Source organism: Macrotis lagotis, chromosome 5 (genome assembly GCF_037893015.1).
Source record: "Macrotis lagotis isolate mMagLag1 chromosome 5, bilby.v1.9.chrom.fasta, whole genome shotgun sequence".
NCBI classification, from domain to species: Eukaryota; Metazoa; Chordata; class Mammalia; order Peramelemorphia; family Peramelidae; genus Macrotis; species Macrotis lagotis.
Genome location: NC_133662.1, coordinates 123,129,184 through 123,143,732, shown reverse-complemented (window position 1 = coordinate 123,143,732; position 14,549 = coordinate 123,129,184). Strand labels below are relative to the sequence as shown.

At 35.0% G+C, this 14,549-nt stretch overlaps 1 protein-coding gene across 2 annotated transcripts in view; it reads left to right on the top strand.

The window, feature by feature from the left end:
• MCM9 (minichromosome maintenance 9 homologous recombination repair factor) overlaps positions 1-14,549 on the top strand; it is a 194,562-nt gene that overhangs the window by 153,471 nt on the left and 26,542 nt on the right. For both annotated transcript variants that reach the window (XM_074187455.1, XM_074187456.1), the window contains exon 9: positions 13,570-13,772. In XM_074187455.1, coding sequence (XP_074043556.1) covers positions 13,570-13,772 — 203 coding nt within the window. The remainder of the gene's footprint in view (positions 1-13,569; positions 13,773-14,549) is intronic.

The window sequence follows — 14,549 nt, the reverse complement described above, 5'->3', positions numbered from 1 at the left end:
GATAGTATTGCTTGCATAGAGGAAAGAAGAAATAAAAATAATGTAGAAACAAATTTTTTATTTATAAACTAATTTTAAAACTATGTGCAGGTCTCTGTGAAAATATTTTAAAGCCCTAATGCCTAATCTATATCCATGACCTGACATTATGGAGCATGTTAGGTGGATTAGAAAGATAATTTTAATGGGGCAGCTAGATGGTGCAGTGGATAGAGCACCAGTCCTGGACTCAAGGACCTGAGTTCAAATCCAGCCTCAGATACTTAATCCTTACTTAGCTAGGTGACCTTGGGCAAGTCACTGAACCCCACTGCCTTGCAAAAAAAGAAAGAAAGATAATTCTGGTTTCAGAGTCTATTCATCTAAATGTTGCATGTGTCATAGAAATCTTTCAAGATTTTGTCTTTGTAATTGTAGTATTGGTATTTATGAAGCTTTTTACATCAGCATCACATAGATTCATTTGTTTTACATATTATGACATGTTTTTGATAGTTCTGGCAAATTTTCTTGAGCAATTTGATGAAATATTATATTCAAGATTTTTTCCCCAAATTTTATTTTTCATTTCTGGGCTTATTTTTTCAGTTCATCCATGTTATCAACAATTTTTTATTTATACTATATTGTCAATTTTGGATTGCTTCTATTTCTTTTGTATTGTTCATTTTTTTCATTATTTCCTTCCATATTTTTTGCCATTCTAACTGGTTCCTCCCATAACATTATAGTTTCTAAAAGCTATTCTATTAGCTCTTTACCAATTATACTTCTTCCTTGAATTTCTTAAATGGATCATTTAACCATTTGAAGACATATCTTCAATAATACCTCATAAAATTTCTTTTTTTATCTTTATTACTTTTACATTTCTGTAGGATTTTATTGTACAGATGCTCATATCTCCTACCTTCATTTTATTTTGAAGCATAGTTTTAGTATCTTGTGAGTACTTTTAGCCTTTTTCAATCTTTTTGATGTTTCTTTGTCATGGGGAAATTCAAGCCTCCATTTCAGTTTCTCACTTTGCAATCTTGACTGTATATATCACTCATTTTCCTATTTCTTTTGATAGTCATTTTTTTGTGTCAGTTTTCATGAAAAAAGAACTTCTCTTATTTATTTTGGCCCATTCTGCCTGCCAGTCTCTCAGTTTCGGAATCTAAATGTGCTCTTACATTTTAACCTCACTAGTCTCATTGCCTGATATAATAGAGAGTTCATATTGCTGAATGCTGAGCTATGAAGTCCAGGTCCCTACAGGTGCAAGGCTTATCAGGACAGGATGTTAATTAGCAGCAGGCATAAAAGGCAAAGTGTGATGAGGAAAAGATCAATGTGTATCTTAAGCTCTACAAAATCAAAATATTCTGAACTTTATTCATTCCTGTTACAACCTTTGATATAATCTAATCTTCTTTTAAATTTCATTAAAAATAAAACAGGCTTTTGCTTTATTGGGGGTTGGAAATACAAAAGATTTCACAATGTGAAGCAGTATTCTTTTCCTGAACCACAATTATCTTGTCATTCTGAATTCTTTATTCATTTCTCTAATTCTATTTCTATTTTGTCTTTTTACATATTTGATTTCTTGAATCATCTTTTCCAGGAACTCTTTGAATTCATCTGCTTTTTCATTTTACTGTCTCATAGAGAGACAGGTGACACAATGGTTAAAGTGTTGGAATTGAAGTCAGAAAGACTCATCTTCCTGAGTTCCAATCTGGCTGAGATTCTACTAGCTGTGTGATCCTGGGCAATTTACTTAACCATGTTTGCCTTAGTTTCCTTATCTGTAAAATGAATTGGAGAAACCACTCCTGTGTCTTTACCAAGAAAACCCCAAAATTGGGGTCACAAAAAGGTAGACATGACTGAAGCAACTGAACAACAGTAGAAATATATTTTAATTGATCTGTGACAAAATTTTGATTAGAATTATGGCCTGCAATATGAATTTTCATGAAAATTGTTTTTTTTATTGTTAATAGCTAACTACTCTCTTAGACAATTTTCACACTGTATATAGAGAATAAATAAGGAGGTAAGCCTATTATCCATCAAATGTGTTAATATTAGTAAAGTACTTAATGATCATTCTCTATTTTTCTCCTGCTCTATTTGAAATGTACTAAGCTTTGATCATTATATGAATTATTCATTTAATTGGGGTAATATTTTACTGTTTGTGTTGCCATACATTTGGATTAACACCTATAGAGTTTATCCATCAATTTATACCTTTGGAATAGACAGTGTAGATGGACAATGATCTGGGCCAAGAGTCAGGTAGGATAAGGAAAGTAGACTAGATTGCCTTTTTTATTTTGTCTGATTTTTTTGATTCTAAGCTTCCCATAAAAGCAAAAAATCCATCTCTTCAGTACTAACATTGTTACCATTGTTACTATATGAAAGCAAGAGCATCACTACCTATTAAGAATTAAAGACAAGTATCGCATTTAGGGTGGCAGAAATGTGCATGCTAAGTGAGAGAATGCCCTGGCCTATTGCCAATGAGAAAACCCAAAGAACAAAAAGGAGTAAAGGATGTCAGTAAAGAATTTTATGAAATGGATGAGTCTTATGATAAGAGCAAGGGATGAGAGATGACAGCCAGAGTTGTTCACTGATGCCTTCTTAAAGTAGGGAGAAAGTAAAGAAGGCTTCCAGCATGTTGGGTACATTCCCCATGGTAAATTTTGCAGAGAACATGGACAAAAGTTGCACAGGAAGGACAGCAATAGAGAGGAACATCCAATTGATGAGATCACATGTTTGAACACTCTCAAATCTATGAGATCCTAAGTCAATTTGAGTATTTTAAAAAATTGAGTGTGTTTGCATGGATCTATAACAATACAAAGAAGTGAACTATGTTTTCCATATTCTCTATAGTTTGAAACATTATATTGGCAGTCAGCATAGAACAACATTAGCTTACCTAGGTTTCATAAACTTTAAATTAAAATATAGGGGTGGTTAGGTGGCGCAGTGGATAGAGCACCGCCCCTGGAGTCAGGAGCGCCTGAGTTCAAATTCGGCCTGAAAAACTTAATAATTACCTAGCTGTGTGGCCTTGGGCAAGCCACTTAACCCCATTGCCTTGCAAAAAAAAAAACCTAAAAAAAATTAAAATATAATTACAGGCACAGAGTAGGGATAGTTCAAATCAATTACCTCAACATGGTACTGTATCCTGTGTTATTTTGAACAAATCATCAAACACCTCTGGCCTGCAGTTTCCCCATCTCTAAAATGAGAGAGTTAAACCATGTAGGGTCTAATAAAACCTTAACCTGTGATTTTATTAAGTTTAATCTATATTTTAAAGCTATATATACATGTAATATCTTCAGCATGAAAAATCTATAGCAAAAATGACAACATTTAAACATATACTTATTGCACCGAGTCATTTAATCTCAGTTTTACATGATTACCATTCTCTATAGACACAGGTCTACTTTTCAGCAGCGGTGTTATCAGGTACACTATAACAGAAAAACAGTAGAAAAAGCTAGGAGGCCAAGAAATGAATAGTGTGTTGCAGGAAGCAACACCTGAGCCAAGAATATCATTCCCCAACACTACAACTATAACTAATGCCCCTATGAAGACTGATATGGCTGCTAGATATTTCTTCAGACCTTGAAACTACATTAATATGGACCTTATGACTCCTTTGCTGCTATCCCAAGAATATTCCACATTAATTTGGTTAACCATTCTTCTAGGTTGTAGTAGCTGATCTCTTGCCCCAAATCACCTTTTTCTAAAAGTAAATTTTTATTGATATCTTTTGTTTTTTACATCATCATAGTTTTTTGCCAGAGTCATCCTATATAATAAATCATGTTTTTAAGGGGGGAAAAAAAGAGGATATGACCTATCAATACTTTTAAAAAGTCTGAAAACATGTAAAATGTACAGTATCTATAAATTTCTCTTTTCTGTGAAAGGGTGGGTTGTGAGTACCTTCTCAGATCGCTTCTATTGAGTCATGTTTGTTTCCAGTTCTTTGCTATCACAAAAAAGTACTGCTTTACATATTTTGGTGTTTATGGGGACTTTCTTCTTCTTATCAATGGTTTTCATGGAATAGAAGCCTGGTAAAAGAATCTCTTACTCAAAGAGTGTGGATTTTTTATTCACTTTATTTGCCAAATTCTAAATTGCTTTCCAGAATGGTTGTTCTAATAGCAATGCATAAGTGTACCTACCATCTCACACCCCCTTTTATGTGAACTTGCTCCAAATAGCCTTCTGTTCCTTCTGTAGATAGTACTTTGTGATATGGTTACAGTTTCCTGGCACACATCATCATCAGGGAGGCAGCATGATACAGTGGGAAATGCAGTGTTACTGAAAACAGAGGTCCTGATTTCAAATCTCACCTTTGACACTGTTACCTTGGATAAATTACTGTAAAAAGACAAGATGTCCTTTTAGGACTCTTTTAACTTTAGATCTGTAGGACTTGGATTTCAAACCAAGGACCAGAATTGATAAATCCTATAGTTTTATAGATGCCTACTAAAAAGATTGGCTCTTCAGCTCCTCCTCAAGATGATCTGCCATCCACAAACTATTAAGATTGATAAAAAGAACAAGATATTTCCCCCTGCCAGTGTTGTAATTGTGCATTTGCAGTAGAACAGGGAAAGCTTATTTCCTTATGGCAGCATTCCTCAAATCCAGTGGTAGGCACTGAGCCTTAAAATTTCTTCCTCCCCCCCCTTCTGCCCCACCCCAGCCACTGCTGGTTAAACCCCTTGGTTTTAGGGTGGGTACTCCTTAGACACACTAACTACCTGTTTTGGGTAGTTGGAGGCAATGCCTTCAAAGCAGGGCTCAAACACAGAGTGAAAACTAGGAAAGATTTCATAGCAACATGACCTTGGGTAGGTCATATAAACCATTGGTTTCAAACTCAAATACAAATAGATCTTTTGGGGCCATCAATTGACTTAGAAAACTACAAATTAATATTATCTATGTTGTATTATGAGTTTGTAGGCAGCATAGTGGATAGAGTTCCAATCCTTGAGTCAAAAAGACCCTGAGTTCAAATCTGGCCTTATTGGCTTTGTGATCCTGGGTAAGTCATTTACCCTTGTTTGCTTTAGTTTCTTCACCTGTAAAATGAGTTGGAGAAGGAAATGGCACACAATTCTTGTATCTTTGCCAAGAAAATTCCAAATGATTCACAACTAAAAGTAATTGAATAACATGTATTATATTTTGTTTATTTTGTCAAATATTTCCTAATTATATCTTAATCTAATAGAGTCCTATCAGGAATTTTCCTGGTTACTGCTGGCTGCTGCCGGCTACTATGAGTTTGACACTTCTGGTTGTAACATCCCTTAACCTCAGTTTTCCTTCTCAGTAAAATGTGGAGATTGGATTAGACTCTCTCTTTTTTTATTGTTGTTGTCTTTTTTGATTTTTTTGCAAGGCCAATGGGGTTTAATGGCTTGCCCAAGGTCACACAGCTAAGTAATTATTATTGTCTGAGGTCAGATATGAACTCAAGTGCTCCTGACTCAAGGGTGATACTCTATCCACTGAGCCACTTAACTGCCCCAAGATTATCTCAAAAATTCTTTTCAACAATATCATATGAGAACAGCAAGGTAGTACAATGGATAAAGCACTAACCCTGAAGTCAGGAGCACCTGAGTTCAAATCCAGCCTCAGATATTTACTCACTGTATGTCCTTGAGTACTTAACTCTGATTGACTCCAATAATAAAAATAATAATTTTTAAAACCATATGATCTGGTAGCCAGGTCTTTGAGTACCATATATGTTCAGTAGTACCAGGTCCTCTAGGACCATGAGTGACTGTTATTTGAGATTGTTTATCTTTAAAACAGAGACTGAACTCAAACTCTCATATCTCATGCTCTTATCAATCTGAATTCTTTTTTTTAATTAATTTAATTTTTTTTAGGTTTTTGCAAGACAAATGGGGTTAAGTGGCTTGCCCAAGGCCACACAGCTAGGTAATTATTAAGTGTCTGAGGCCGGATTTAAACCCAGGTACTCCTGACTCAAAGGCTGTTGCTTTATCCACTAAGCCACCTAGCTGCCCTCAATCTGGATTCTTAAAGCAGTATTTATACTATTTAACAGTTTTTCCAGCAGTTTTTGTCAAATACTGAGTTCTTATCCCAGAAGGTAGAGTCTTTGGTTTATCAAAGTACAGTAGTATAGTTATTTACTACTTTGTTTTGTGATTCTAACCTATTTCACTAATCTACCATTCTATTTCTTAGCCAATACAAAATAGTTTTGGTAACTGTTGCTTTATAATATAGTTTTATCTTGTACAGCTAGTCAGCCTTCCTTTGCATTTTTTTTAATTCCCTTGATATTCTTGATCTTTTGTTCTTCCAGATAAATTTTGATATTATTTTTTTCCTGTTTTATAAAATAATTTGGGGGGTAGTTTGATTGATATGACACTAAATAAGTAGAGTAATTTAGGTAAAATTGGCATTTTTATTATATTAGATCAGCCAAGCAGAAAACTGAGAAACAATTTTTACAGCCAGTGTTTCTGATAAAGGCCTCATTTCTAAAATATATTTAGAGAACTAGGGTAGATTTATAAGAATACAAATCATTCCCCAGTTGATAAGTGATCAAAAGATATGAACTGGATATTTTCAGATGAAGAAATTAAAGCTATCTGTAGTCATAAAAAATGCTCTAAATCACCATTTTTTAAAAAAATTTTATTTATTTAAGGCAATGGGGTTATTTGCCCAAGGTCACACAGCTAGGCAATTATTAAGTGTCCGAAGTCAGAGTTGAACTCAGGTCCTCCTGACTCCAGGACTGGAGTTCTATCCACTGTGCAACCTAGCTACCCCTCTAAATCACTATTAATTAGAGAAATGTAAATTAAAACAACTGAGATACCACCTCACACTTACTGAATTAGATAATATGATAGAAAAGTAAAATAGTAAATGTTGGATGGGATGTGGGAAAACTGAGACCCTATTGCACCCTTAGTGAACTTGTGATCTGATTCAACCATTTTGGAGAGCAGTTTGGAACTAGGCCCAAAGGGGGATAAAACCATTCCTACCCTTTGATTTAGCAATACATCTGCAAATGATGTAATGTAAAGGGATTACCAAGAAAGGGGAAAACATCCACATGTACAAGAATATTTATAGCACCTCTTTTTGTGGTGGTGGCAAAAAACTGGAAATTAAGGAAATGCCTATCAATTGGGGAATGACTGAACAAGTTGTGGTATATGAATATAATGTAATATTATTGCTCCGGAAGAAACAAAGAGCAGGGGCAATTAGGTAGATAGAGCTCCGGTCCTAGAGTCAGGATGACCTGAGTTCAAATGTGATCTCAGACACTTAATAATTACCTAGCTGTGTGACCTTGGGCAAGTCACTTAACCCCATTACCTTGCCAAAAAAAAGTTACTTAAAAAAAATTACAAAAAAGAAACAAAGAGCAGATTTCAGAAAAACCTAGAAAATCTTACATGAACTGATGCTGAGTGAAGTGAGTAGAACCAGAAGAACATTGTATACTTTAACAGCAACATAGTGAGATATCAACAATACAGTGATCAAAGACAATTCTAAAAGACTTGCAATGAAAAATGCCATCCTCTATGATTTCTCTCTCATTACATTCAATTTGCATCAATGTATACCATGGAAACAATGTAAAGACTGGCAAATTACCTTCTGTGTGTGTGTGGGGGGGGAGTAAGGTTAGGGGAGAAATTGTAAAACTCAAAATAAATAAAATCTTTATAATTCAAGAAAAAAAGGGAAAAAGAAAGAAAAATGCTATCCTCATTCAGAGAAAAATCTATGGAATCTAAATCCAGATCAGAGCAAACTATTTTCAACTTTTTGATTTTGTTTTTTGCTTTTTCCTTCTCATGATTTTTCCCTTTTGTTCTGACTTCTTATCTGCAACATGGTTGTACATATTAGATGACTTTATCCTAGAATAGGAGAAGGGAAGGGTGAGAGGAAGAAAATTTTGCAAAAATGAATGTTGAAAATTATGTCTACATATAATTGAAAAATAAGCAAGATTCATGAGTACACATCAAAGTGAGCAGAAAAGAGGAATACAAAATCTAAGAGAACTTAATGATACTAATTCATAAAAATGGAATAACAATATAAGGGATACAGAAAGATTGCACATGAATGTAGGACAGCTCTTATGTTGGTGAAACACTTCTATCAGAAGCAACTAGAAAGAATTTGTCTACCTTACCAAGAAGAGGCTTTAGAGGAGAGAAGGACCCCTGTGAGAAAGGAACAAGCAAATAGCAAGTAAAGCAACTGACCCATTCCAAACAAAGTGGTGCAAGTAATGTCCACATTACTCTGCAGAACATTACCTGGTAATATTGACCTCTGGGAGTGGAGAGTGTCCGTTGCATATGAACTATCAATCAAAGCATTAGGATTAATAACCATTGTTACCTAACCTAATCAATAGCATTCTTTAGCAAGGTGAGGTAGGATTGTAAGAGAATGGATTAGAAGGGGTTTGAAGGTTATCTTTCACATTAATAAACTGTTTCAGTAATGGTCAGCTTGAGGTTTCTGATTTCTTTACTTCAATTTAAGTTGGGTTTTTTTTTTAACTTGGTGCATTGTTTTTGACTGAAAATGTCCAGGGGCTTATCCTCAGTGGGTGTTTCTTTCTGATGTGATTAGAAAACTACTGCTTGTCTTGTTTGCAAAGGCTCTCAGCACAGGAATTTGAAACAAGTAGGCACTAGGGGGAAATCAACCCAGTGATGAAATGAATACCACAGACTCAGCTTTCTGCTGTTGGAAACTTCCCACTAGGTCTCTTCTTTCTCTCTAAGGATGTAAATTTTAGCCTCTGATAGGTGTGTGTTTCTTTACACATTCACATATATAATTGATTTTTTTATGGGTTTTTTTTTTCATTCATAGCTAGAATGGCACTGAGTCTATAAGTAACATGCCAAAGGGCAATTAATAAATGGAAGTCTTTAAGCTTAGACTCCCTGAGTTTTGGTGGTTTATATTTTCTAATCTCAGCTCCTACTTAATGATTAGTATACCACTGATTTTGGTATTTATACATTTCCTCTTTCTGAGGATCTCTGACTAGAGGGATGACCGGAGGGTAGATTATTAAACTCTTCCCAAATCTTTGCTTTATAAGAGAGTTAGAAATTGGACTTCAGCTCATTCTACTTTCCATCTGAAGCTCTTCCTCGTTTCAACTTCACAGAATAAAATTCTTTGACTGGTTACCACAAGGTGTCTTCACACAATCCCTTTCTGACTTCCTTTTTTTTGTGTTGTCCACATCCCACCTGACTCCCTGACCCCCACTCCCACCCACCCCAGTAGATTATACACTTCTATGAAGCAGGGATTGTCTTTCTTTTTTTTTAATTTGAATTTTCAACTCTGTCTGGCAGATTGTAGGCTCTTAATAAATGTTTATTGAATTGAATTAAAACCCACACCTATCTTAATTCTTTTATTTATCCATTCAGGAAATGTTTTGCATATACTTAACAGTTGATTGATTCCAATCTTAGAAATGTTTTAAAGGGTAGCTAAGACACAAAGGTTTATTTATTTAGACCATTATGTTGCTGAAATACTGAAATTTTGTATTGAAAAATTATAAGCAATACCATTGTAATAATGATAACTAAAAATAGTAAAATATAATAAGAAGTAATTGAATACACATTTAGGTAGTACTTTACAGTTTGGAAATTATTTTCCCCACAACAACTCTGTGAGGCAGGTAGGGCAAACCATTTTTATCTCCAATTTATGGGTGAAAAAACTTGGGTCTTAGCAATGTTAAGAGCTTGCTCAAGATTGGACACCCTAAGCTAGTAAGTGAGATAGCTAGAAATTCAATCCAAGTCTTCTGACTCCAAATTCAGAAGCACTCTTTCTACCACACCCACACTGTTTTGTTTGTCCGAAACTATGCTTAAAAGAAACAGGTCTAAATATGTCCTCTAAAGGTCTTGCATGCAATCAATGCCAAAATTAAGACTAAAGCCTCCCTCTCTTGATTTACCCTCTAAAGACTGATCCACTCCATCATACTCTCTCCCTTGATTAGTGGCATTTTAAATTGTTTTTTGTTTGTTGGCCAGTTTTTTATTTCATAGAGGAAATGCAGAAGAAGACAAAGAGAGGAGCTTAGATTTTTATGAAATTGGAAAGGTTAGGGAGAATAAAAAATTAGTTCATATGGAAAAAGAAATACCATCTCAGGCAAGTGTCTGAGTTACTATTTGTGAAAGACAGCAAAAGGAAGCATCACAGGATTCGGGGTAAATTGGTTCCTTTCACCTGCCACCAGGTGGCACCATTGGTCCAGTACAGTTTAGTTACTCTCCAGCAGTTGAGAAGGGAAGTAGATGGGGATTAGACTGAGTCAGAGGCAAGGAAAGATATAAAAAACAGTAGGTAGAATGGCTTCTCTGGTAGTGGGTTAATATAAAGGGATGTTTTGGGAAATTTTCAAGTGTACATTCTAATGGGGAAGATCACTGTAAATAACTTAAGTACCTGCAAGATATGTTCAGAGTGAAAGTTATCTTGATTCAGTGATCCATTGGTCCCAGACTTGCTTGTCAATTGGTGTTGGGAAAATATATCACCCAGTTCCTTGATGTTTGTCACATGGTCAAGTCACCCCCTAACTATCTGTACCTGGAAATTAGTTAGGAAGCTGAGATGCAAAGGCCGAACCTCTTTTGCTAAAGGTTGATCTATCAGAATTCTTTATCTCATTATGCAGGTTAGCAATAAAAACTGGCCCCACCTTGATCTCCAGTGATGGGCCTGTCACTGCTATGGAGGGGAAGGAACTATCAACTGGGGAAGTAGAGGGGGGAGGGGGAGGGGGGAGTGGCTTGACTAGCAAAAGCCTCCTGTAGAAGATAGGACTTGAGTTGAGTCTTAAAAGAAGCCAGGGAAATGAAGAAATAAAGATTAAGGGACAGGGACAGGGCCTACCAAAGATGAAGGACAACCAGTGGAGACCAAAAGATTGTGATGTTTGAGGAAATGAAAGCAGATTAATGTGAACAGATTAATAAAGTATTGAAAGGAGGGTAAAGTGTATGAAAACTGGAAAGATAGAAATTTGCTAGGTTATAAAGAACTTTTAATGCCTGGGAGAGAAATTTATACTTGAACCTAAAGCTATTTGAGAGTCATTGCACCTTGCTGTGTACAGGGAGTGACGTGGTTAGATGCTTTACCAAAAATCACCTTGTTGACAAATGAGTAAAGAATAAAGTAGAGGAGCAGTGGATAAAGCACTGGCCCTGGAGTCAGGAGTACCTGAGTTCAAATCCAGTCTCAGACACTTAATAATTACCTAGCTGTGTGGCCTTGGGCAAGCCACTTAACCCCATTTGCCTTGCAAAAACCTAAAAAAAAAAAAAGAATAAAGTAGAGGAGAAAGAGATTGAGTCAGGGAGACCAATTAGTAGATGATTGTAATAGTCTAGGGAAGAAATGATGAGGACTTGAGTTTGTGTGAGTGAAGGGAAGGGGCTATCTGTATGAAGTGTTTTGCAGTTGTAAACATGACTTGACAAAGATTTAATATTATATGAGTGAAAGTGAGGAATCAAAAATGATGACAAGAAGGTTCAGAACCTTTAGAGGATGGTAGTGCTGTAGTAATTTAAAAAAACTGGGAAGGAGGGTTTCAGAGAAAATATAATGAGTTCTTTGTTGAGTTTGAGAAAGCTATAGTATATCCAGTTCAATAGATAATTGACAATGCATGATTATCGCTCAGGAGAGAGATTTGGGCTAGATGTAAGGAAATCATTTGTATAGAAATGACAACTTAATCCACTAGAACTAATGATACAACAAAGTGATGTTATATAAAGTAAAAAGAGATATCTTGGGAACCTAAAATCTTGTAGGACATTTGATAGAAGTCAATTATAATGTTTTATTTAATGTATTTATTTCATACAAACACATGAAATAAAATAATGAGAAACTCACTATTTTGGCTCAGTTCTATTCTTATGTTATCAAAAAGCACTCCTTTTATCTTAAAGTTAATATCTGTGGCATAGTGGTTAGAAATTACTAAATTAATAAAATTAAATATTTTAAATAGCATATAATCCTACTTAACCACATTGAGGAAATCCTAATAGACATAACTATGATATTCACCTAGACACAGGATTATAAAAAAGAATTTTTACTTCTGATTACTCTCTACTAGATATATCTCTCCTCTGATTTCCCCCATAGATATTTATTTGTAACTCTCATGTCATGTCTCATGTTCTTTGTATCATATTTCTTTGCATACTCATAATATATCCCTAATTAGATCATAAACTCCTTGAGAGTTGAATCTGAGTCTTTTATTTTTCATCCTTTCCACTGTGCAGGGGTCATGCTATACAAAAATAAGAAATGTCTTGATATTTCATGGCAAATGTTTATTTCATTATGGATTAAATAATTTTTATCTCTGGTCTGAGTGTCTTGCTACCATATAAAATCTAGTTTGTATGATAAAAAATAGTTTTGCATTACAAATGAGTTTTGAAATAGCTCTTGAATTTGCTGACTGGCTATATACTATTTTTCACTGTGACTGGTTTTTAAATGGAGTTGGGTGATTTGTTCAGTAAAAGATACTTGTTCATCTTTTAGATACCAGTCTAATTCAATATGCTTTTCTTACATGAAAGGCACTATGATAGGCTTTGGAATTACAAAGACAAAACCAAAACAATCCCCTACCCTCAAAGGAGCCAGAGTTATTTCCCTGTGAATTTTGTCACAAGTAAAGATTGTTGGCTCTAAGGTACAATAAAGCTCAGGACATGAGGTAATTGCTAATCTAGAGCCAACTGGAAATAGATCAGAAATAAAATAAATTTAGAACAAATTTGCTGATGTAATCATTGAAAGTTTTGAGTTATAATTGCTTGTCTGGGAATATTCCACTGCATATAAAAGCAGCCATCAAATTAAGAAAACAAATGGAGAATATACATCTTTTAGAGAGGAATTTCACATTATATTTCTTCTCCTCAAAGAATTTTGCAATATTATTTTGAAAAGTCAGTTACCATTAAAAATAATGAAAAAGTTCTATTTGTTTGTTTTCTTCCATGTTCATCCTAAAGAGTAGCAGGTTTCTATATCTTTCTCCATGTACTTGTCTATATATAAACTTTAATGTTTCTGCTATGTCCTTGAATCATTTTTTTCATTCATATAACACTGCATTTTCAGTTATTTACCTCTATGCTATCTATATTGTACAATAATAATCACTTTTAGGGGCAGCTAGGTGGCACAGTGGATAGAGCACCAGCCCTGGAGTCAGGAGTACCTGAGTTCAAATCTGACCTCAGACACTTAATAATTACCTAGCTGTGTGGCCTTGGGAAAGCCACTTAACCCCATTGCCTTACAAAAAAACTTAAAGAAAAATAATCACTTTTATTTGAAAACTATATTTATCAAATACCTCTCTGTTCTTAGCCTTGTATGCAAGCTGAATACAAGAACCACCATCTTGGCAGCCACCAACCCCAAAGGCCAATATGATCCCTGTGAGTCAGTTTCAGTGAATGTGGCCCTGGGAAGCCCACTCTTAAGCAGATTTGACTTGATCTTGGTTCTACTTGACACCAAAAATGAAGACTGGGATCGAATAATTTCTTCTTTTATCTTAGAAAATAAAGGTAAGTGAAGATAAAAGGGTATAGTTAAAATTATTCTACCCAGTTATGAGGACTGGAGGTGTATGTCAATATTGCTGTATACTTGTGTAGTTTTTTTGTATGGTGATGAAAACAAGTAATTTTGGGGAAATACTTCTAAAGATAGATGACCCAAGAATAAGCTGTGAGGTAAGTTTTATTTATATCTAGTGTTTAAGATTAAGGAAAAGTATATAGTGACAATTTACTCTTGGAGGTTTGACTGTAAGCCAATGACTGAGGAGCCAAATGTATCTCTTTTCCCACACATCCTCTCCCCCCAGGAGCATAGACTCAGAGATCCCTAAACCCATCATCTAAGATGAAGAATTCTAAGGAATAGCCAAATCATGGAAGACTATAGGAAATTCATGGAATTTTTGTAAGACCTCAGACTCTCACATTTATAATTGAGGATTGGAAAAGCAAAATTAAGAGATAGGAAGACCAGAGCATGGCCATTCAGATACATTAGTGATGACCTACTATCACAGTAAGACCTGGCAGAAGACCTTTGGAGATAACAAAGAGTAAGCCTTTTTTTTTATAATAAACTAGATACTATGCTAAGGGGATTAAAAAAGAAACTCACAAAGTATAAAGCTCTTTTTCCTTTTCAGTTGTTCTTATAGTCTCACCCCAACCAACATCCTTTATTTATTTCCCTTTATCGTTTTAAAACACCTAAGGTGGGAGTCTACTATTTTCAGGCAACAGGAAAGGGAAAGGAAGAAACTATGAACAGCTGGAAAGAAGGGA